This window comes from Benincasa hispida, chromosome 10 (genome assembly GCF_027475165.1).
Source record: "Benincasa hispida cultivar pf3 chromosome 10, pf3_genome.v1.1, whole genome shotgun sequence".
Lineage (NCBI taxonomy): Eukaryota > Viridiplantae > Streptophyta > Magnoliopsida > Cucurbitales > Cucurbitaceae > Benincasa > Benincasa hispida.
Window position 1 is genome coordinate 6,928,968 of NC_143487.1, and position 26,027 is coordinate 6,954,994.

Here is a 26,027-nt window from a genome sequence, read left to right on the forward strand (position 1 = left end):
TTTATTGATTTACAGAATAAGTTTATCGTCTACAAACCACGAGTTTTAGGACATAACCCAACAAATTTTTTATAACAAAATAAAGCACAATGTCTATACATTATGCGAACACGTATAAAATATATGAAAGAAAAATAGGTTTATTAACAAAAATAAAACAATGTCACATGCAAAACCAACTTCCCAAACCTTTCAAATCCATAACATTCATATTTTTTGTATCTATTTGCGCTGCTAATTGTGCGTTGTACCGTGTATAGACTGTGTATTTGAAATGTTGGCAAATTTAATGACTACACACAAATCATTTTACATAGACCAAGGGTTTTATGGGCTATCTTCTTTCTAAAGTCATCGTTGACGCTCAAATCCAACCACCCACAACTCAGATCCCAACTAGTGGGACTGCTCGATTCGCCTAAGTTCATAATATTCCTTTGCAATTCATCCCCGCCGACTAGCCACTTTGTCCATACCTAGTCGCTACCGTTCAGATCCATTGTTGTGATTACTCAGATATGATTTCATTCACCATGCTCAAACCCATCTCTCGTGGGTTTCTTGATCCTGGATTTATTACCTATTGTCATCCACCAGCTATTGCAGATGAAATCAATTTGTCACTCGTGAATTTCTTTATTGTCTACATCTGTTGTGAATTTGCCTCTGTGATTCTTTATCGTTGAAGTCTTTTTTTCAATTATAATATAAATTAGAAATGAAAACAAAATCCTTTTTGAAAATTCTAAAAAAGACGATGTGGCCTACAAATTTAGTTAGAGGGTCATATGGAAAACAAAATAAATAAATTACAACCATTAGATTCGGTAGATATTTTTCCAATAAAAAAAAAATAGATATTTTCAAAACCACCTCTCGTTTTAGACATATATTGCAATTTCTCTAAAAAAATCTTCATATAGATTTGATTAGGGAAAAATGTTAGTAGGGAAGGTGGACATCCTTCTTCGAGAAAATTTGAGAAAGGATGAAGACAAAATATAGAATTTTTTTTCAACCTTTCTTTTCTTAGTAAAAGAAACATGAAATTTACTTAAACTTTAAGCTTATATACAATGAAAGAGAGAGGTTGCCTTTACAAAGGATTGCTTCATGGTATGTGCTCTGTTTTTTTTTTCCTACTTAAGCTTCTTGTTTTTCTTTTTCTTTTCTTTTCCTTTTTTTTTTTTGAAAAAAAAAATACATCTTTATTAAGACTCATGAGCCATACAAAGAGATACATTTCTGAGTTGATAGAAAGAGCCCAATTAGGGAGGCTATCACTGCATCTTGAAATTTCTAGCCTCATGGGCCATTCTATTTCCATTTCTTTTAACATGTACAAAATTTAAAGAGTTACAAAAAGAAGTCGGCTCATCTATTTTCTTTTTTAAACATTCAACCTCACAATAGGATAAGGCTTTACAATTTAGAAGATTAATTCTTGTTAGACAATCAGATTCTAAAATAATATCAAAGAAACCCCATCTTTCTGCCACTTTCACTCCTTCCAGAATCGCCAACATCTCTGATAATGGAGGCTCGGAGTTGTTTTGCATGTTTAGCATTTCAAGCCTGATAAAATTTCCAGTTGATTCCCTTGCAACGATGTCTATTCCCAGGTTTGAAGCTTCTTTTCTCCAGGCAACATCCACATTAATCTTCACAAAACCAGCTGGAGGGCGAATCCACTTAACTTGATTAGGTGAGCTTGTAAGGAATTTTTTTTTTTTTTTTCTGATTTAGTGATTACATATTGAAATTTGTATATTCAGTCATATATTTCTGAATCCAATCCGCTCTAATTGAACTTTCAGGAATCGGGGAATCATTTACTAACTTATTCAGTGATATTCAAACCTTTCTTCCTTAAATTTTTTATGGTAGGAAGAATGTTATGAAGTGCTCTGCAAATTAAATGTTTTATTTTTTTAGGAATTTTTAATTTCCAAATGTTTCCCAAAACATTAGCCATTGGATTGAAGCTTGGACTATCTTCATTTATAATACTTCTCATAAAAAGTTGATAGCAGCTTTTCACATAATAGATTCCTGACTAGTTCCAAATTAGTTTGTTAGGAAGATTATTATTAGTAGTAGGAATTTTCCTGATATAATCCGCATTCTCATCATTTAATAAATCTTCTTAAATAGATTCTTTCCAACCACCCATTGGGAGAATGAAATCAGCAACATAAAGGTTCAATGTTAAAGGGTTAAAGCAAGTAGGCTTGAATGATGAAGGCTTTGGAATCCAAGGGTCTGAAAAGAAACATATTGAATTACCATTCCCAACTCTGTATCGAAGATCTTTAGATAGAAGTTCTATTCCCCATATAAAACTTTTCCAAATGAAAGATGAACCTGATTTGATGGATGCTTCAAGAATCGAACACTCATTAAAATATAAGCTTTTAAGGATGGTAGATACAAAAGAATTTGGATTGTATCATTCTCCAAAAGAATTTGGATTTTCTACCATTTTCCACACCTTTTGGCTATTAATGCTTGGTTAAAATCAAATAAAGCACAAAAATTAAGGCCACCCAATGATTTTGGTAGGCCTAACTTCTTCCATTCCATCCTCATTTTATTAAAAGTTGATCCCCACCAAAAATTAGTTAAGGCTTTTGTAATCTCTTCACAAAAAGACTTAGGAAGTTTGAATAAGCTCATGACATAAGTAGGAATAGATTAGACAATGCTTTTAATTAAAATTTCTTTACTAGCTTTCGAGAAAAATGCCATTTTCCAGTTTTGAATAGTCGTCCATATTCTTTCTTGGACGAATTTGAATTCAGCTGATTTAAACCTTGATAAATATGATGGAAGACCCAAGTAATTTACAATGTTGTTTTACATGGGAAATACCTAAAAGATTGCTTAAAAAATGTTCACGATCAGAACTCACATTAGATGAAAAAAATCATACAGAACTTGTCAAAATTTATATATTCACCGAAAGCTGCCTCAAATAGAAGTAAAATATTTTTAAGGTTAATTAATTCAGTTTCAGATGCTTTACAAAAAAAAAAATTAAACTATCATGAGCATATAATAAATGAGAAATATTAGGGCAAGATATATTGAGATGAATTCCAAAAATCAGATTATTCTGATTTGCATTTTGAAATATAGATGATAATCCTTCGACAAAAAAAAAAAAAAAAAAAAAAAAAAAAAAAAAAGAATAGATAAGGGGATAGTGGATCTTCGTGGCGAACCTCTAGATGGAATAATATTACCTTTAGCGTAACCATTGATTATAATTGAGAAACTTGCAGAAGAAATACATTTTAAGACTAAGGATACCTAAGATGAATCAAAGCCTAATTTAAGTAAAATGTCTTTAGGAATTTCCATTCAACACGATCATATGCTTTACTTAAATCAAGTTTTACAGGTGTTGCTTTTTCTTTGTTTCCTTTCCGAGATTTGAGGAAATGTAAGTACTCATGACCTATAATAATGTTATCGTGAATTGAGCGCAGAAATGAAAGCAGCTTGTGAAATAGAGATCAACTGCTCTAAAAAAGGTTTAAGCCTGTTAGCTATAGACTTAGAGATAATTTTATAAGAAAGATTACATAAATTAATAGGCCTATAATCTCCAACTAAAGAAGGATTAGGAGTTTTTAGGTATTAAGACAATATTAGTAGAATTTATAGAATGAAAATCTTTCCTTTCATTTAAAACTTCAAGATATTTAGGTATGGTATTTTTACTTACAATACTCTGATATTTTTTTAAAGAAAATGGCAGAAAATCCATCTAAAGGTTTTCGATAAAAAAAAATGGGAGAGATCTTTTTTTTTTTTGGTTATTTTTTTGGTGATCAACATAGATTTTAGATGAATGGTAGAGATGCTTTGTTATTATTTTTTGAGTGATGACTTTTTAAACATATTTGGAGACTAACAAGTTACATTTTGAAAACTTAGGAACCAATGCACCACCTATTCTTAAAAGTTGGGAGGAAAAAAGGTACATTTTAAAAGCTTAAAGACCAAATATACCTACTCTTCAAAACTTGAAGACAGAAAAGATAGTTTTTTTTTTTCATTTTTTTAAATATAAACCTAAGCTATATTTTCTAATCAAATTAAGAATTGAACCAATGGATATAACTCAACAAATTGTAGCATCAAAGTAAATTAATGTTAATGGTAATTGTCATACATTCCCTTCATTAAGATAAGACATCCGCTCTTTGTCATTAGACCTCCTACCTCAAACTATAAACCTTATCTTGTATATTTGGAGTATAGCACATTGAAAGATTAAGCAACAAACCTTTAAACTCGTCAAATTGTATCAATTTTCACATAAACAATTACTTTCATCAAATTACACCTCAAACTTACATACGTGTTGCAGTCTTAACAACAAATTCCTATAAGAAGTATTACAAACTTAACCTTATAAAAATTCTTGTTTTAAATATCATTAAAAAAAAGTTTTCCGGTAGTGGTGGCCATGGTGACCGACGGTGAAGGTGGAGACTAATAGCGACAGTGGTTGGAGTTGACCAATAGAGGGTAGTGGTAGCCATGACAATATATATAGTATAAGTGAGATAGATAATTTTGGGTCGTTTTGGTAATTTTATGAATTACACAAATTAAGGAGAGATTAGCAATTAAACACTTAAAAACATTTTTCTAAAAAATGATTTTAAGTGTTTATTCTAACTTATTTTATAAACTCAGTTTTTTCAAAATTTATTTTGAATGGTTGTCGAATATTTGATTTTTTTTCTAAAATAACTTATTTATTTAATTAAACACTTGAAAAACTATTTTAAAGAGATCAAGGACCTTGGCTAGAAATTCCAATTCTCACAATTGCACATGTTTCTTTATTTATTATTTTGAGAAATTGTGTTAGATGGTCAAAAGAAAATATCCAATTAGAAAGATGACCACTTTTTGAATTGTATGATTTCCATCAAATCGAAAGTATATTTTCCCACAATATTAGCAAAATTCATTGCGTTTTTAAACTTGTTTAGGTGAGATTTTGTTGGGATTTGGATTTTAATTATTAGATATGATTTAAATTTATTTAAAATTATCATGTTGTTTTCTTAATTTTTTTAGAAAGGATTCGTCCCGTTGCTGAAAGCTATGTTGTCTAGGTGTGCAATCAACAAAAGGTTTCTTCCCTTTTCTTCTTCCTTTTGGATGACTCATTTACTGCAAGGATTGCAGACTTTGGTCTGGCAAAACTTTTGAAAAAAGATCAAACTCGAACTTTGACAACAATTAGAGGAACCAAAGGATATGTAGTTCCAGAGTGGTTTAGAAGCGTCCCCATCACAGTGAAGGTGGATATTTATAGTTTTGGGATATTGTTGCTAGAGATTATATGCTGTAGAAGAAATTTTGAGGAGAAAGCAAAGGATGAAGAACAAATGGTATTGGCAGATTTGGGTTTATGGCTACTTCAACGATGGGAAAATGGAGCTATTGATAGAAAATGATGACGAAGCAAAGATGGATCGAAGAGGGTGAAGAAATTTGTGATGATAGGAATTTGGTGCATTCAAGAGGAACCATCCTTAAGGCCCACCATGAAAAAAGTTCTACAGATGATGGAAAGTGCTATTGAAGTCTCTTTTCCCCTTCACCCATCTTTCTACATTAGTTCAATTTCCTAATACTTTCTTTTCTATGGTTTACGTTATATTATTTTCTTGATCAAACTTTCTTTTTTCAATAATTGCTAGATATGAAAGATCAAAACTATGAATCTGTAGAGAGGTAAGTTATGTCTCCTCTATGTATACTGGAATAAAAGAATACACTATTTTACTATTAAAAGTCCATTTAGGTATAACAAGAAGTCAATGGAAAGAGAATTGAAATATTAAGGTGATCCATTACACATAACGCAAATGTTCCACAGAGAGTCTTGGCAATTACATAAACAACAAATAAAGTACCAACAACGAACTGAGAGAATAAAACACAAAGTTTGGTAACGGTTCAATGATATACCACCAACGTTTAGGAGGCAGTATGTTTAGGAAAGATAAATTCACTAATATAAAAAGGTCAAGTGTTTACAACGTTGTATTTATCATTAAAATAATGACAATAAAAGCGACACAGATAGAGTCTAACTTATAATTGATCAACCAAGCTCCCCCTTGATAAGGGACATTTTCTCAATAGAACTTAGGCTCCTCCTAAGTTTCTGAATATTAGTGAAGAAAAACTTAGGCTCTCCCTAAGTGTGAGACACTTTGTCATCAAGACTGAAGGAATTGAATGAAGGAACTCTTACACAAGAGAACCATTGAGCGGAAGCAGATCGTTCCAAACCCATTGTGAAAGAACAAAGTATTTACAAACAAACAACAACAGTTATGCATCATTAAGTAAATTACAGCATGCTTTTAATTTAAATACACAAGGAATCAAGTGACATACCTTTGAAGAACTCTTTTTCAAGTACTCCCTTGATCAACACCAGTCAAGCATCCAAACAAACTCGATCAAGTGCATGAACACAGCGAATAACCAGTGAAAATCACGAACTGTCAGATCATCGCCCACGATCGAGTAAAACTCAATCTTCGACCCTCAAACAGTAAACTCGACACCACCAAGAGGTTACCTTGGTATTCTCGATGTGAGAATCCAGGAGGTATGGGCAATGTGTGGATTTGGTAGAGGGAAGGAGGAACTAAACGATCGAACAAACAATCGAGTAAATGGGAGAAAGAGAAACATCTATCGTATAGAGTTGGATACTCGATCGTATAGCAAACGAGGAGCTATCGTCTAGTAACGAGGATCTTGATCATTTACTCTCTCAAAGGCTATCGTATAGAATTTCTCTACCCAATCGTATATGATGCAATTCTGAAAAATGTAAAACATTTTCATTTTTATCCTTCAGTTATTAAAACTGATAATAACTTCCCACTTTTAACGGTTAAATGAGAAAAAATAAACCACCAAACAATTATCTTATAATTGTTCTATTATAAATAAATATAATAACTAATTTATCATATTATATTTATAACCTATAGTTTTAATATCACTAATATTTAAACCATAGTTCTTTTTCTCCTTTATTGCATTTAATATAAATCATATTTATATTAATTTCTCAATTAATGTATCTAATATATCAAATCAATTATATCACATATAATTGAATCGGTTTAATTATATCATATATAATCAAATTTCCTCTTGTTCATTTGAACACTTCAAACTAACCCAAAAACTGATTCTCAACATAAATCCATTGAGCTACCAAGGGGACCTTATGGACCTGTAGCATGAAGCTCCAACGGTATATGAATAACTGACTAAACTCTTTAATCACGATTCCACCATCCGTTAACTGTTGGACATTCCACTAAAGACCGACAGCTGCACTCTTCGCACTACAGATATATTTTTGTGTCCATTGGATATAACCAATCAACAGTACGATGACCCTAAACAAATCACTCGTAAGTACAGTTGGGCCAATTTACCATTTTGTCCCTGTAGTTACATTTAACTCCTTAAGTACCACTGATTCCTCTATTGAACAATACATCATAGTCCTGCTATGAGTGAATACTTCTCGAGCCATGAGAAGGTGTGACACCACATTGTTCAAGCCCCAGAATCAATCCTTAAGTGAGCAATTTATCTACTTACCCCTGCTTCTGGGAATGAGTGAATTTCGTCTTGTGTAGCTGAGTTCCCAGCTTCCCAACCAGACGAATCCCCGAAGTGGTAGGTTTGAGTCAGAAATGGAACACCCCTACCTGAGAACCTACTTGGAAAGGTGAATTAGATAGATTTGTTGCATGCATGCAAATTTAATTTGCCAAAAAACAACTCTTGCTTTTGATAATTAAACAAGCTCGAATCAAGTTTTATCAAACACTTTAATAGGCTATCATCAAATTTTCATGCATGCAACAAATCTATCTAATTCACCTTTCCAGGTAGGTTCTCGGGTAGGGGTGTTCCATTTCCGTCAACTTAAATACCCCCGCCTAGACAAAACCCGCCTTAGACAAAAGGTATAGATAGGTTTGGTACATATTTAATCTTTTATAAGTCAATTTAATCCTATTAGACCAATTAAAAGATCAAACTTACGTTTCTAATCTCATTAAAACCGTGATCTTAGGTCTAACTCAATCAAATTTTAAAACTCTTTTAAAACATGATTTAAGCCTAAGTTTACATGCATGTCTTTCTTATTGATTTTAGTTCTAATTTCTATTATAACTCTTATAAAAAGAAACAACTAAAACCATCCACATTGCTAAGCTAGACTAGGTATTTATAACTTTTATAAATTAACCTATGTGTCATGCCTCATGCAATGTTCATTCATTACTATATATAACTCTTATATAGATTGTAATACATGCTTTCATACACCCTTATACTATAACACTTATAATATAAAGATGATGCATGAGCATGCTTTAATGTAATTTGATCATGCAAGCTACTATATTATAACTCTTATAATATATAGATGATGCATGAATAAATGCATAACCTATGGTGAGATTTAAAACTATATGGCATACTATATGATATATAATTTAAACATACATCACATGTACATTCATCAAAAATATTAATGGACTGGGATGATATGCCTCAAGAACCAGAAATTAAAATTATCTATTACATTAACAATCAAGTCAATTAGTTCAAACAGGTGAACCGGGTCTTGAACCGCCCGGGCGAAGCCTCGTTCCTTTGATCGTGTAGCTTTTCCTTGTGATCATCGAGTAACGTTGATCGAGTAACCACGATCGTGTAGTATGGATCGAATGCCTTTGACCATGCGATGAAGCAGGAAAGCCACTCGATCGTATAGCGCACCAAGTATAATGCATGCCTAAACGATCGAGTAGATGACAACTATGGGATGAAGCATGACCGTCTAAACGATCAAGGAGCAAGCGTCGAGTATCACATACCGAGTGATCCAGTAGCCAGTGACTAGCGATGAGCATGCTAGCCTACTCGATCGTTTAGTGCACGTACCTACCATGCAATGAGTATCCCATACTCAGTGATCATTTACCCCCATCTTTACATGACCGAGTAGCCAACGCAACACGATCGAGTAAACTCTTTACTTGATCGTGTAGCATCAGCCATACGATCATTTAACAAATACTACATGATAGAGTACAACTTTTCAACACGATCGCCTAGCCAAATTTAAATGATCGTTTAGCCTGGGCTTCACGATCTGACCAACCCTTGGTAATCTTCCTCGAAGTAAACTGCATCTCCATGCCTTGAAGCTTCATCACGAACGACTCAAAACACTCCAAACACTTTGAATACAGACTCGATAGCAAGTTAATAATGCCTAAAAACACAGGGGCCCTTACAAATTAACTTTGAAATGTAAAAGAAAGCAGTAAACAGAGGCAATCATCCCAGAAACAACCATCAATTCACATCCACAAATACATCTAACATTTAAGTGTAATGTATATGCTTAAAACCCACCAAGACTGTAAATGCATTTCAATACATCAATGGAATTTAGAATATCAGAACAACCTGACTCTGATACCAATTGAAGATCTTACACAAGAGAATGATTCGGAGTTCTTGCAGAGTGGAACTGTGCAGTACCAGACACGAGATAGATCTTCCAAAGAACAAGGCTTTTTTCGAATAAGGCAATTCATTTGGGATCCTACAGATCCACTCTTTTTCCTATTCAAAGATCAGCCTTTTGTCTCTGTATTTTCACATCGAGAATTCTTTGCAGATGAAGAGATGTCAAAGGGGCTGTTTGTTCCAAACCCATTGTGAAAGAACAAAGCATTTACAAACAAACAACAACAGTTATGCATCATCGAGTAAATTACAGCATGCTTTTAAGTTAAATACACAGGGAATCGAGTGACATACCTTTGAAGAACTCTTCTTCGAGTATTCCCTCGATCAACACTAGTTAAGCGTCCAAGCAAACTCAATCAAGTGCATGAACGCAACGAACAACCAGTGAAAATCACGAACTGTCAGATCCTCGAACACAATCGAGCAAGACTCGATCCTTGACCTTCGAATAGCGAACTCGACACCACCAAAAGGCTACCTTGGTATTCTCGGTGTGAGAATCCAGGAGATGTGGGCAATGTGTGAATTTGATAGAGGGAAGGAGGAACTAAACGATCGAGTAAGTGAGAGAAAGAGAAACGTCTATCGTATAGAGTTGGATACTCGATCGTATAGCAAACGAGGAGCTATCGTCTAGTAACGAGGAGATTGATCGTTTACTCTCTCAAAGGCTATCGTATAGTTTTTCTCTACCCGATCAAATGTGATGCGATTCTGAAAAATGAAAAATATTTTCATTTTTATCCTTCAGTTATTAAAATTGATAATAACTTCCCACTTTTAACGGTAAAAGGAGAAAAAATAAACCACCAAACAATTATCATAATTGTTTTATTATAAATAAATATGATAACTAATTTATCATATTATATTTATAACCTATAGTTTTAATATCACATCATATGTAATATTTAAACCATAGTATTTTTCTCCTTTATTGCATTTAATATAAATCATATTTATATTAATTCCTCCAATTAATGTATCTAATACATCAAATCAATTATATCACATATAATTGAATCAATTTAATTATATCATATCTAATCAAATTTTCTCTTGTTAATTTGAACACTTCAAACTAAACTAAAAAATGATTCTCAATATGAATCCATTGAGCTACCAAGGAGACCTTGTGGACCTGTAGCTTGAAGCTCCAATGGTACGTGAATAACTGACTAAACTCTTTAATCACGATATCTACCATCCGTTAACTGTCGGACATTCCACTAAAGACCGACAGCTGCACTCTTCGCACTACAGATATATTTCTATGTCCATTGGATATAACCAATCAACAGTACGATGACTCTTGACAAATCGCTCATAAATACAGTCGGGCCAATTTACATTTTTTCCATGTAGTTATATCTAACTCCTTAAGTACTACTGATTCCTCTAAGAAACAATACATCATAGTCCCACTATGAGTGAACACTTATCGGGCCATGAGAAGATATGGCGCTACATTATTCAAGCTTTGGAATCAGCCCTTAAAGGAGCAATTTATCTACTTACCCCTAATTCGGGGAAGGAGTAATCCATCTTGTGTAGCTGAGTTTCCATCTCCTCAATCCGACGAATCCCCAAAGTGGTAGTTTTGAGTCGGCGATCTGACCACTCGTATCCATGCAAATCAAAGGACCGCCCTCATAGGCAGGAGTTCCCAACTCACTCAGGATTAAGGTCATGTTACCTATAGTCATCCTAGTGAAATGAAAGTCTTCATCATGAACAACGTTATATAACGAGACTAAGTATTTCGTGGTCCAGTCTTATACAAACTTCTTTGTATAAAGTATCCCCGCTCGCATGTCTAATACATGAATGGTCAGGATCAGACCATTTATAGCATTTTACAACACTTGTAACACCTATAATGCAGGCGACACTCGTAGCGTCATCAGGATAAGGTTTCCCTCGTTTATCCATATACTATAGACCATTTAGGTTATCACTTAAAGCACGATCCACTTGTATGTCTCCATATACATGCTTAAGTTACAACAATAACTAGGGATCATAGTTTATTGGTTTGTGGTTAATGCAACTAAAATATCTCATATTTCATAGATAGTAGTGAATAAAAATCTCATATTATTACATTACAAATATTTGTTCATACATGTGTTTACAAACTACAGAACCCTACGAGATTTAGGGCATCAACCCTAACATTGAATACCTCGGGGAAACGTGTGAACGTCGTGCCAATGTATAATCAATTTTGAAAAGCACATAAATCAGATAAAACTAACAGAATGAACATTGATATATAAGCATACTACTGAGAGGAAAAGGGGGAAGAGAGAAACTTACCCTCAAAGATTCTTCTTCTCGCAAAACCTTTCCATGATACAGAGCAGTACGAGCCTCAAACTCAACGCACTTCAATTTCTTCCTTGCTATTTTTCGACAAGGAGTAAAGGATTATGGGATCCTCTTGATTTTTGGAGAAGGAAAGAAATTACTGAAAGAATACTAGATAGAGATTGAGAATTATTTATCTTTGTTTTCTATAACTCTTATAGAATAACCGAAATGAGAATTTAATGTGAAAGAGTTTAAGGAGGGGAGTTATGACTCCATATCTCTTCAACGCCTAAAAACTTTTGAATATATATAGTTTTAATTAATAATATTACTAATTAAATATCATATATTTAATTTCATTTGAATCATATTCAAATGATATTCTCTCACATAACAAATAGTTTTAATATGAATTTTATTCATATTAGTTTTAATCCATAGTATTTATATGAATCGCATTAAAATAATTAATATTTGAATCTTTTTCAAATATATCACTCTCTATTATATAGTATTGACTATAAATCATATTTATAATTAACTATATATTATAATGCATCAATATATTGTAACATTATATTAATTTGAATCTCATTCAAATATTTTTATCTTTTATATATAGTATTAATTATAAATCATATTCATAATTAAAATCATATTCATAATTAACTATGTATCAATATATATTATACTTTATATTAATCACATTAGTATAGAATTTTCCTTAAATAATTTGAACACTTCAAATTATTCCAAAACCATTTATTTTTTGTTTTATTCTTAGTGAGCTAGTAAGGGGACATAATGGACCTATAGATTAGAAGCTCAAATGATACGCAAATAATTAACTAAACTCTTTAATTAATTAATCAACATTCATTAATTGCAGATCACTCCACTAAAGACTTACAACTGCATTCTTTGTACTGTAGATATATTTCTGTGTCTATGGATATAACTGATCAATAATAAGTCGATCCTTCACAAATCACTCATGACTACAGCTAGGTCAAATTACTGTTTTACCTCTGTAGTTACGTCAAACACTTTAGTACAATCGATCCCTCTAATGAACAACTAGTTATAGTCCAACTATAAACTAGACCCCTCTCTGGCTAGCGAGTGGGTGAGGCACCCTACTCGGACAAATCTCTTAATTAGTAGCCATATTGAGTCGACGAATCTAGCCATTCTCACCCATACAAATCAAAAGACTGTCCTTATAGATAGAAGTTCACAACTCACTCAAGATTAAGGCCAAGTCACATATGATTATCTTATTGAAATATTAATCTCTTCAAATTAGGGGTGAGCATCGGTCGAGCAAGGTCGGTTTTCTATGAAAACCACCACAAAAATCGCCCTCTTCAGTTTATAAAAGTCAAAACCACTCATAAAAAAAATTTGCTTAAACCGATCGGTCGATTTAGGGTCGAGTCAGTCGGTTTCGGTTTAAACTGTCCTTTTTTTCTGAAGTTTTAACCTTTTTTTTTTTTTTTTTAACTTTTTCTAGTATCAGTTTCTAGCCCTTATTTAAGCATATAAATTTGGTTCTTCTTCTTTTTTTTTTATTTATTTATTTTTTTTCTTCTGTACACTCTTAATTTTCAAGACCCAAAAATACATGCATTACGATTTAGGATTCAATTATGTTGATTAATTTTCAGGAAAGCCATATTCAATTAACCAATTTTAACTTTGAACCTATCAATAGACGTTCTAGGAATAGCCATCAAATGTCTAATTTACTATCGCTATTTATGACCTTATAAATACATTAATATGCAAAAATATACTTAAAGAAGATATTCATGCAAATTATGATGAACTGAGAATCGATTAGCATGCACGATAAAACCTCAAAATCAACGTCAATAATTATGCTTGGGAATTTAAATAGATTCAAAGAAAACACAAATCCGAATTGCAAGAATCAATTAAAAACATAAAACTCACGAAATTGACATCAAACCCTTGATCCAAGAAACTAGATGAAGATTAACTCATAAATTCATAGAAAAATTCAAGAGTTCAAGCCAATACATGTTTACAATCTAAAATAAAACTAAAATCTAACCTAATGTTACCAAAAACATCAAAGGAAAAGAAGATAGTAAAGCCCCTCCTCAGCCTCCATAGCCTCAAAGTTCATATCCCTTCAACCTCCAAGAATTTTCAACATAAAACTTGATCTAAAACCGAAGAGATGAATTTATAGAATTAATCGCAGCGTTGCAACGCTGCCCTACGTTTGGACTGAAGATGGAACGCGCGCGTGCAAATGATTAGCGTCAAAGTATTCAAAGCATTGCAACGCTATTGTCAGAGTTGCAACGTTACTCTGCACATCAGCGTTCGGTCTTCATGCATCAGGCGAGCATTGGACTTAAGCAAATGTTGAGCATTTCAACGTTGTCCAGCAGTATTTTGGTCATTTTTTCTCCTTTGAAGTCCGATTGCTCAAATTGAGTCCAATTAAATTGACCCCATTCAGCTTCAAATGATCAATTCTACTACATTGTTGCTCGGTACCTACAAAATAAAACAATAAACACATAAAATCCAACAACGAGCCTAAATAAAGCTAGAAATAATAGCTCTTTTTGAGAGCTATCAAATACACCGAGATTCTATATATTTGAGCTTTCTGGATGAAATCCTCGACATAATTAACACCAAAATTCAATATATTTGACCTTTCTCAGTGGAATCTCAAGAAGCATTAACACCAAGATTCTATATATATCTGAAAATTGCCCAATTTTTTTACAAAATTTGATATTTCGGAAAATTTAAAAATGATAGTTCAATCATCGTGAATCAATTTGGAGTTTTGGAAATTCATATAATTGTGAAAACAAAAATTATGCTAAAGATTCGAAAAATTACGTAATTATTTGATATAGTATTTAGTAAAGATAACTGAATTTGAAGAAAATTTGAAAAGATATAAAGTTTTGTTATAAGATTTTGGAAGATTACATAAAAAAATTAGCAAATCTCAATATGTAATCTGGCAAGATGTACCGAGAAGACCCAAAATAAGTTAGAAAAAATAATTTTTTTAACTAAATCTCAGTGGTCGATCTCATCAAGATGCATCGAGAAAAATTATTTGAACGAGTTTTCAAAAAGAGAGAGTTTTATAATGTGAAAACATAAAAAGGTTATTTCTAACATTTTCTCGAGACAAACCATTAAGCACTTAAAAATTATTTTTACAAAAAAAAATGATTTCAAGTATTTATTCTATTTTGAATAGTTGTGAAATATTTTATTTATTTATTTATTTTTAAATAACTTATTTTTTGAATCAGATAGTTTGGAATGGTATTCCAAACGCACAAGACGTTGTTCACCATCATACATGTTTCCTTACCATTTAATACGTTTGACAATGTGTCATAATATTTAATGGACGGACCCAAGTTGACTAGAATTTTCAAGTCTTTCAACTACCAAACTTTTCCTTTCCACTAAAATCATCTGTCCTCTGAATTGAATATAATTGATCATGTTAAACTGCCCAATAACATTGAAATTAGGGACCGCACTTTAAAAGAAATTATTTTTTCCCCTCTCTCTCTCAAAGCTGTGGTGAGTGCTGACCAACATCTCTCCTCTCAATTGGTTACTTTTTACTATATGTGTCAAACAAAAATATATAATTTTTAAAGACTTAAAGACTTGGGGCGGATAAACACTTTTGACAAAATAAATATATATATATATATATATATATATTGAAAATAAATTTAAAAAATTATTTTTGGTGATTGTCAAATATTCTAATATTTTTTAAAATATTGTAGATTTAAGTTCTATACGATTTGTTTTTAAATATTAAAAAATTGACATGTGTGAATTTTTAATTAGGTACAACCTCTTATATTTTTACATGTTACTGAACGCGGTTGACTAGGACGAGATATTTCAAATTTCTCAATTGGGTTAGTTTTTTTTTTTTTCTTTTCTTTTTAATAATTTGTGAGAGAAATGAAGTTGTGAGTAGGGGGAGCTAAGAATAGATTTGTAGAGATGTTTTGTAATATATTTCTAGTCCTGAGGAGAAAATGGTAAGTTTGTTTTATATCACAAAAGATTTATATTCATTTGATATGACCGGGTCAAATATAAGATGGAAAGAGAAGGTTATATATTTTGTCTCAAAAAGAAAAAGAAACCATTCTTCTTCAGCCTTCACAAGGGCTACCTTCTTTGGCTTTATGGCTTTTGAAAACAAATTATGTTACATTCTCTGTCCATCCTTTCTTCACTGTCTTCTTGTTTTTGTTTTCTTTCTTGTTTTACCAATTTGTTCGTTTTCTCAGCCTTATAAAAATGTAACCCTAGGTTCATCTCTCAAAGCAACTGAACAAAATAACTCCTACTGGGTCTCCCAATATGGTGATTTTGCTTTTGGGTTTCTACCATTGAATGGTAAAGATTTTTTGTTGGCCATTTGGTTCAACAAAATTCATGACAAAACTGTGGTTTGGTCAGCTAATCGCGATAAATTGGTACCTAAAGGATCCACAGTTCAATTTACTAGTGGTGATCAACTTGTGCTGAACGATCCTGGAGGCAATCAAATATGGACGCCAACTTCCTATAGAAATACTAATCGTTCCGTTTCCTATGCTGCGATGCTTGATAGTGGCAACTTTGTGTTGGTTGCTTCTGATTCTGAAATTTTGTGGCAAAGCTTCGATGCTCCTACCGATACAATTTTACCATCACAAACTTTGAATATGAGGGGAGTTCTTGTCGCTCGTTATTCAGAAACCAGTTTCTCTAGTGGAAGATTTCAACTTTTGATGCAAACAGATGGGAATCTCGTGCTTTCATCCGCTGCATTCCCTTTCGATACAATAAACATAGCTTATTGGGCAAGTAACACTACAGGCTCTGGCTTCCAACTTGTCTTCGACCCCATTGGTTCCATTTATGTCATTGCAAAGAATAATACCATTCTCACAACTGTGGTATCAAATATCCATTATTCACCACAAAATTATTACCTTCGGGCGATTCTTGAGCATGATGCGATTTTTAGATTGTATGTTTACCCAAAGACGACAAGTAATTCATCTATGCCTAAAGCTTGGACTCAAGTGTCAGACCCTGTAAACATCTGTATCATGGTCAGTGATGGTACGGGAAGTGGAGTTTGTGGCTTTAATAGCTATTGTAAGCTTGGAGATGATCAGAGGCCATTTTGCACTTGTCCACCTGGCTATGTTTTACTTGATCCAAACGATGAGATCAAGGGTTGTAAACCCAACTTTTTTGCTCAGAGTTGCGATCAATCTTTTCCTGAAACAAATGACTTTGAATTTGTTGCTTTGGAAAATACGAATTGGCCTCAGGGTGATTACGCCAATTTCAACCCAGTAAGTGAGGAATGGTGCAGAAATGAATGTTTGAATGATTGTTTTTGTGCACTTGCCACTTTCAGAAATGGTGAATGTTGGAAGAAGAGGTTTCCTTTCGTTTTTGGAAGAATGGATCCTAATGTTGCTGGTGAAAAATCTCTTCTCAAAGTCAGAAAACAAAACTCTACTTCCAAACCTAATAATCTTGTTCAGAATCAAAGGAATAAAACTACAATAGTCGCCATTGGATCAATTTTATTAGGAAGCTCCGTATTTCTAAATTTCATCTTATTCCTTCTCACTTTATTCATTGGCTACCGATTTAGAAAAAAGAAATCAAAGGTTGTTCAAAGAGACCCTTCCATTCTAAGTGTGAATCTAAGGATCTTTAGTTATGAAGAGCTCGACAAGGCCACAAGTGGATTCATCCAACAGTTGGGGCATGACTCTTTTACTACTATTTATAAAGGGATTATTAACTCTGAAGACAACAATAACTTGGTGGCCATTAAAAAGTTCAACAATGTGGTGCGAGATGGAGACCAAGAGTTTAAGGTTGAAGTGAGCGCTATTGCCCAAACAAACCACAAGAACTTAGTTCGATTGCATGGTTTCTGCAATGAAGGAGAACATAGAATGTTGGTGTATGAGTTCATGCAGAATGGGTCTCTTGAAAATTTCCTTTTTGGGACTTCGAAACCAAATTGGTATGCTAGAATTCAAGTTGTTTTAGAGACGGCCAGAGGACTATGTTACCTACATGAAGGGTGCAATATTCAAATCATTCATTGTGATATTAAGCCTCAAAACATCTTTTTCGACGACTCTTATACTGCACAAATCGCAAACTTTGGCTTGGCAAAACTTTTGAAAAAAGAGCAAACTCGAACGCTGACAACAATCAAAGGAACTAAAGGATATGTAGCTCCAGAGTGGTTTAGAGGCCTCCCCATCACAGTGAAGGTTGATGTTTACAGTTTTGGGATAACTTTGTTGAAGATTATATGTTGCAGAAGGAGTTTCGAGGAGAAAGTAGAGAATGAAGAGCAAATGGTGTTGGCAGATTGGGGTTATAACTGCTTCAAAGAGATGAAAATGGAGATGTTGGTACAAAATGACGGGGAAGCAAAGATGGACTTGAAGAGGGTAAAGAAGTTTGTAATGATAGCAATTTGGTGCATTCAAGAGGAACCATCCTTAAGGCCCACCATGAAGAAAGTTTTGCAGATGATGGAAGGTGCTATTGAAATCTCCTTTCCTCCTCACCCATCTTCCTTTATCAGTTCAATTTTATAATACTTTCTTTTCTATTGCTTACCTTATTATTAGAATTAGTTTTGCAATTAGTTAGATTGTTATTTTTTTGTTATTGATTGTTACTACCAACTGTAATTGCCTATTTATTGGGCCAACTCATTAATGAAAATTTAAGAAAAATGCTTTAAGTTTCTCTGGTTTCAATATGGTATCAGATGTCATTTTCTTCTCTCGTGCCTTTTCATTTTTCTTCTCCTCTTTCCCATGACTGATCTTCACGATAACACTTTTACTTTGCCAACCCTTCATCTTCTTCCTCCGTTCTTGACCAATATTTGAACCCTCACTTTTTTCATCATTCTGATAGCACAAATCTCATTCTTGTTTCAGATTTATTGATAGAATCAAACTATACATCATGGAGTCGTGCTATGAGTCTAGGGCTCACAGTCAAGGACAAGCTTGGATTTGTTGATAGAAGTCTGTCCAAACCTGATGGTAATTTACTAAATTCATGGATTATTTGAAACAATGTGGTTATGGCTTGGATTCTCAACTCTCTCTCGAAGGAGATCTCTGCAGGTGTTAATATCTCTGATTCAGCAAGGGACATTTGGCTTGATCTTCAACAACGATACCAACATAAGAATAGACCTCGAATCTTTTAACTTCGTCGAGAGTTATTGAGTCTTTCTCAAGATCAACTCTCTATTATGACTTATTTCGCAAAAATGAAGACGTTGTGGAATGAACTTGCCTCTTATCGTCCATCTTGTATTTATGGTCATTGTACCTGTGGAGGAGTCAAAGATTTGGTTAATTACTTCCAAATCGAGTATGTAATGACCTTCCTCATGAGCTTAAATGATTTTTTAACCAGATTCGGACACAACTTTTGTTAATGGAACCCGAGCCTTCTTTACAAAGAGCCTTTTCTCTTGTTGCTCAAGAAGTTGAACAACGTGCTTCTGTTGCACCTTCATCAACAAATTTTTCATCTGCTGCAACTCTCCTAGTCAAGAATTCTTCTTCCCCTGATTCTTCCTCTGTTAATTCAAGTGCTCGGCCCATATCAACTTCTTCTAATTCTAAGAAAAAGGATCGTCCGATTTGCACCTATTGTAACATTTCCGGTCATACTGTTGAGAAATATTATAAATTACATGGATTTCCTCCTGGATATAAGAATCAGAAAAATTCCTCAGCTAAGCATGAATCCTTTTCTGCAACTTCTTCAAGTTCTATTCCTGGCTTTACGGCTGAACAATGCCAAAGTTTGCTAAGTTTTTTTTTTCAGACACATCTTTCCAAAGCCAAGTCCACCTCTGATTCTGATGTTATCACTTCTCATGTAGCAGGTACATGTTCTGTTTCTCCTTTATCTACTGCTTGGATAGTCAACTCTAGTGCTACTGCACATATTTGTTCTTGTCAAGATTTTTTCTCTCATCTCATGCCCATATCTGGGATGTCCGTTACTTTGCCTAATCAGTCTCATATCAATGTGGATTTTATTGGTGATATTCAGATTGATTCTCATCTCATGCTCCACAATGTCTTGTTCATTCCTAGTTTCCACCATCATCTGATTTCTATAAGTGCCTTAACTACTGATAAGTCCATTGTTGTTAAGTTTGTTGGAAATTCCTGTATTATTCAGGACAAGTCAACCATGAACATGATTGGGAAGGCTGATTTTTGGCAGGAGCTTTATAAGTTGTAGATAAGTTCACATAAATTATCTGAAAATTTTTCTGATTCTATGTGCTCTTCTATTTCTCATATGGAGAATACTAATCTTTGGCATAATAGAATGGGTCATCCATCTCACAAACACTTATCTTCTTTACAAGATGTTTTACCTTTTAAACTTCAGCATAAAAATGTTCCTACTTGTATGATTTTTCCTCTTGCAAAACAGAAAAGGTTGTCTTTCATATCTCATAACAATGTATCATCACATGTGTTTGATCTTGTTCACTTTGATATTTGGGGATCATATCAGAATCCTACACATTCTAGTTATCGATATTTTCTAATACTTGTTGATGATCATTCCTGATATACATGGGTTCTTTTTATGACACAAAAATCATATGCTTTAGTCATTGTTGTTGGGTTTTATGTCCTAAAAAATCGCAGTTTGTAAAATAATAAACATTTTCAATTATCAATATACTTCTTATTGATCTTATAAAATTATATAAGTTGTAAATCCAATAAACTAAGACTCATGACTATTGTATGAGTACTTGAACTTTATGTGGAGACATAAGAGTGGATCAGGTTTGAGTAAATAGTCAAAATGATCTATGGTACATGAATAAGGTTGGGTACATTATTCTGGTAACACCATTGGATGCGGCCTACTCTGTAGTTGTTACAAAGAGTTGTAAAATGCAATATACGATGTGATCCTAATTTGTACATGTTATGACATGAGGAGTGGGGGCATCCTATGCAATGAGTTTGCATAAGATCATGACCAAGAAATAAGTCACTCTTACTTTATAACGTTGTTTACTGTTTAGGACTGACTATTTCACCTAGATGACCTAGGTAACTCGATCTTAATCCTGAGCTAACTATGAACTTCTTTTTATTCGGGATTGCCCATAGAGTTACATAGTTGAGGGTTTGCTCAACAGCGCCAGTTCAATAAGACTCCCATTTCAGGGGTAAGACCGGATAGATAGCTAGGGACATAGGGTGCGGAGTTCACGTCTACCCGATTTAGGGATAGGAGAAAGGTTATTCTCTCAAGTACTGAATCTAAGTCTTGAACAAGGGGCCCCACCCTCTCACTGGGTTAAGAGAGTTTGATTTAGTCGTTTGATCACACACCGTTGTTCATTAAAGAATCAGTAGGGACTTGAGGAATAAGATGTAATCTCGGGGGTAAAACAAATATTTAACCCAGCCGTTATTACGAACAACCTGTGAAGGGTCGATTTGCTGATTATGGTTAAATCATGTGGACATAATATATCTATAGTGAGGGGAGTGTAATTATGGGCTTTAGTGGAGTGACCCATTAGTTAACGAATGGAGATTAATTTGGTCTAATGAGTTTAGCCAATTAATCATGGATCATTGGAGTCCATGATCTGTAGGTCCGCAAGGTCCCCCTACTAACTCGTAACAGACTAGCTCTAGAATAGCGTGATAAGTTAATTTGAAACGTTCAAATTAGAATTAAAGGATTTAGTAATTATATGAGATATAATTATATGTTTAGTTTTAGAATTAAATGGAATAGGAGAATTTATATATTTAAATATGATTTAAATATATAAAGATGAATATGTGTTAAAATTAATTTAATATTTGATATTAAATTAATTGAGTTTTATTTAATAATTAATTAAATTTTCATTTTTAAAATCAAAATAGATTTTATAAAATCAAATTTGGATTTTAGATAAAATTGAAAAATTGGAAAGCCAAAAACACACAAAATGAAAAAAAAAGTGTATCCATTATCCATCACTTAAGTAGCTCACACTTGAAGCATTATTATTGCTTGTCTTCTCCAAGCATGAGCTGCAACTCATGCAACTCTTCTCTTTGCATATTTATCTACAATATAATGAAAAAATTTGAGTGAAAACCGGACATGCAATCTATAGAGTTTTTTAGAGAAAAACTGGTTTGAAGAAAGGTTCTTCGACAAGGTTGTTACAGTGAGCATTTCTCCTTCTACCCTTGATTCAAGTTTGTTTTGAGTCCCACAACTCAATCTAGAGCACCAAGAGAATAGTGGGGAAGGTCTTGAGGTGGTCTACAACAAGATTTGAAGAAGATAGCAGCTGGTGAAGGAGCTTTGAAGAAGTTATACAAGAGATATGTCTTGAAGCTCATTTTTCCTACAAAAGCATGTTTTATATTTTGCCAAAATTAGTGAATTTGAGTCCATAGATGATTCTTGTGCTTTCACTGCTGTTGATACAGTCCTACAATTGTTCCACGTTTCTTCAAACTTGTTGAGAATCAATTTAATGCATCTATTAAACAGCTTTGGTCTGATAATGCCCCAGAACTTGCTTTTAATGATTTCTTTGCTACTAAAGGAGTTCTACATCAGTATTCTTGTGTTGCTCATCCAAAATAGAATTTTGTGATTGAAAGAAAACACCAACATCTTTTGAATGTTGCTCGATCTTTACTATTTCAGTCCCGTGTTCCTATTAATTTTTGGGATGAATGTGTTCTCACTGCTTGCTTTCTCATCAATCAGATTCCTTCTCCTTTATCAAAGTGGCATACTCCTTATTTTTGTTTATATGGACAACATGCTGATTATTCTTCTATTCGAACTTTTGGTTGTTTATGTTTTGCTTCTACATTAACAAACCAACGGTTATAGTTTCATCCTCATGCAATTCCTGTTGTATTTTTGGGTTATCCACCAGAGATTAAAGGATATCGACTTTATGATATTGAAAGGCAACAGATTTTCATTTCAAGGGATGTCACTTTCCATGAACATATGTGTCCTTTTCCCAATATTACTGATCAAAACAAAGTCGTAGATAACTTTCCAGATTTGGTACTACCAAAGATATTGTCTACTTCATTACCTAATAATGTTTCTACTGATGTGAATAGACATTCTCTTCATGATCTTGCAGCCACATCACCTATTGTTTTTCACGATAGTCCTACTGTGCATAATAATGATGATATGCCTACAACATCTTTAAATAATGATGTTATTGTTGTTGATACTAGACCTTCTTCTTCTGATATTCATGATCATCGGATGATTGTTGTCTTGGTGGTTCCTCCACTGGTGTTCCTAATAATTACAACATTATTCCTCGTCAGTCTACCAGAGTAATAAAGCTTCCTTCTTATTTAAGGGAGTATCATTGTAGTCTTTTACATGCCACTTCTATGGAACCAACTGGCTCTCGATACTTTGACTTCAATATCATATGATAAACTTTCTCCTACTTACCGACATTTTGTTTTGAGTGTCTCTTCTGAATATGAACCACAGTTTTATCATCAGGCTGTCTCCTTTCCTTATTTTCGTTTTGCCATGGCTGATGAATTAAAAGCATTGGAAGCCAATAATACTTGGTCTGTCACTTCTCTTCCCCCAGGACAACATTATATTGGATGCAAGTGGGTGTATAAAGTCAAGCATAAATCAGATAGATCTGTTGAACGTTATATAAAGCTCATCTCGTTGCAAAAGGATATACTTAACAAGAAGCCTTAGATTACATTGAGACCTTCTCTTTTGTGGCTAGGTAACAGTCAAAGTACTTCTTACTCTTGCTGCTTCTCTTTATTGGCCATTAGTTCAACTTGATGTGAATAATGCTTTTTTGCATGGTGATTTAGTAGAGGAAGTTTACATGGATTTGCCTCTTGGCTACAAGCATGATCATGTTCCAATTAAAAGGGAGTGTCTCATTTGTAAATTACGTAAGTCAATATATGGCTTGAAGCAAGCTTCTCGTCAATGGTTTGACAAATTTTCTAATGTTTTATTGTTACTTGGTTTCTCTCAATCCAAGTCCGATTATTCTCTATTCACAAGAGGTTCTGGTTCTCATTTTCTTATTTTTCTTGTATATGTGGATGACATTATAATTACTGGGGCTTCTCTATCTGATATTACTGAGTTGAAAACTCATCTTCATAAGACCTTCAAGCTTAAAGATTTAGGAGATTTGCGTTATTTTTTTGGGCTAGAGTTGGCAAGATCTTCAAAAGGTATTTCTTTGTCTCAACAACACTATACTTTACAGTTGCTTGAAGATACTGGTTTTCTATCTGCCAAGCCATGTTCCTTACCATTAGATCCTAATCTTAAGCTTCGATCGGACCAAGGAGAATTGTTGGAAGATCCATCTACATATCGACAATTGATTGGTCGCCTATTATACTTGATTATATCTCGGCCTGATATTACTTTTGTTGTTCACAAGCTAAGTCAATTTGTGTCACAGCCTCGGTATCCACATTTATCTGTTGTTATTCTCTATTGCATTATTTGAAAGGTTGTCCTGGCAAAGACATTTTTCTTAAGGCTTATTCTTCTTTTCAATTAAAGGCATTTACTGATGCTGATTGGGTTTCATGTCTTGATACCAGAAAGTCCACAACTGATTTTGTGTTTTTTTTAGGTGATTCATTGGTCGCTTGGAAGGCAAAGAAACAAACAACATTGTCACGCTCTTCTGCTGAAGTTAAATATCGAGCCTTGGCTGTCACCACAAACGAAATTGTGTGGATTCTTCAACTTCTTAAAGATCTTCAAGTTTCTTCTTCTGTTCATGCTCTTATATTTTGCAATAATCAATTTGCTATTCACATTGCATCTAATCCAATTTTTCATGAGCGGACGAAGCATATTGAGATCGATTGTCATTTTGTTCGCGAACATCTTACTCTGGTGATATCAAGCTTCTTCTTGTTCGTTCTAATACTCAGTTGGCAGACATTTTTACCAAATCATTACCATATTCTTCTTTTACTTTTTATTAGACAAGATGGGAATTATTGATTTTCATACTCCATCTTGAGGTGGAGTATTAACATTAGTTTTTCAATTGGTTAGATGGTTATTTTTTTGTTATTGGTTGTTACTGCCAACTGTACTTTAATTGCTTATTTCTGTACTTTAATTGCTAATTTCTGGTTTCAATACTTATATTATTTTATCGGTCAAACCTTTTTTTTTTTCCGTAATCTCGAGTCAAGAAAGCTCAAACTATGAAAGAGAATGGTAATTTATGTCTCATCTCACAAAACGATGAATAGTGGAACAAAATAATACACTATTTTACCATTGAAAAGTTTATTAAGGTACACAGATAAATGGAGAGAGAAGGCAAAGGCATGGTTGAATTAAACTTGAATCCACAAAATAATAATAATAATAATAATCGACAAATATTAAGGTTCATTATTATAAAAGTGACGATGTTATGCTTTAATTGGTGTTTCAAAGTCTTTACACCATGGTAAATTATTATTTCACATGCCCGTTGAAGATTTCGATGACGTGATTAAAAATATTAGTGAAATAAAACCGTGATGGTTAATTTAAAAAAGGAAAAAAAAAATTATAGATAGAAAATAGGTTAAACTATTTACACAAACAATAATATATATATATAGATAGACTTCAATCAACATCTATCCATGATAGACTTCAAAGAAAATGATAAAAATAGATTAAAATTTTACTATTTTTTTAAATAATTTTCTTAATTTTTCTATTTTTGAAATTTCTCGTTTAAATAATTGTTTATTATTCAACTAAATTTTATGAAATTTCATTGGTTTTACAATTATGTAAGATTATAAAGAAATTGTTATAAATTTTCCGAGATGGTAGATGAAATTTTAAGTAATATTATGGTTTAGTTGAGATTATGACTTTTTAGAAATGTTTGAGATTTTCTAAAAATTATTTGAAAATTTAGAAAGATTTTATCA

General features: G+C 33.2%; 1 protein-coding gene and 1 long non-coding RNA gene across 5 annotated transcripts; both read left to right on the plus strand.

Moving 5' to 3' along the window:
- Positions 1 to 1,128: 1,128 nt before the first annotated feature.
- LOC150033076 (uncharacterized) lies at positions 1,129 to 5,817 on the plus strand. Of its 3 annotated transcripts, none has more exons than XR_016524152.1 (3): positions 1,152 to 1,705; positions 1,818 to 1,883; positions 5,139 to 5,273. It is a non-coding gene; the product is annotated as an uncharacterized LOC150033076 (long non-coding RNA). The 3 variants fall into 3 exon arrangements; XR_016524151.1 differs by lacking the exon at positions 1,818 to 1,883 and adding an exon at positions 3,943 to 3,985 and having other exon boundaries at positions 1,242 to 1,705; positions 5,101 to 5,817; XR_016524150.1 differs by lacking the exon at positions 1,818 to 1,883 and having other exon boundaries at positions 1,129 to 1,705; positions 5,101 to 5,817.
- A 10,113-nt stretch (positions 5,818 to 15,930) lies between these two features.
- Positions 15,931 to 25,104, plus strand: LOC120089249 (G-type lectin S-receptor-like serine/threonine-protein kinase LECRK3). 2 transcript variants are annotated; one of them, XM_090306457.1, is made up of 3 exons: positions 15,931 to 18,549; positions 18,960 to 19,067; positions 24,710 to 25,104. In XM_090306457.1, exons 1-3 carry the CDS (start codon positions 16,011 to 16,013, stop codon positions 25,087 to 25,089), a joined length of 3,027 nt encoding a protein of 1,008 aa, XP_090162583.1. In that variant the 5' UTR covers positions 15,931 to 16,010; the 3' UTR covers positions 25,090 to 25,104. The 2 variants fall into 2 exon arrangements, with proteins under 2 accessions (XP_090162583.1, XP_038902599.2); XM_039046671.2 differs by lacking the exon at positions 24,710 to 25,104 and adding an exon at positions 19,152 to 19,471.
- Positions 25,105 to 26,027: the final 923 nt, after the last annotated feature.

Excerpts from the sequence above, each read along its gene's own strand:
- LOC120089249 (XM_090306457.1), top strand. The coding sequence starts at position 16,011 with ATGGTAAGTTTGTTTTATATCACAAAAGATTTATATTCATTTGATATG. Across the intron at positions 18,550-18,959 it reads AGTTTTGCAGATGATGGAAG|ATTTATTGATAGAATCAAAC; the intron begins GTGCTATTGAAA and ends TTCTTGTTTCAG. Across the intron at positions 19,068-24,709 it reads AAGTCTGTCCAAACCTGATG|GTGATTCATTGGTCGCTTGG; the intron begins GTAATTTACTAA and ends TGTTTTTTTTAG.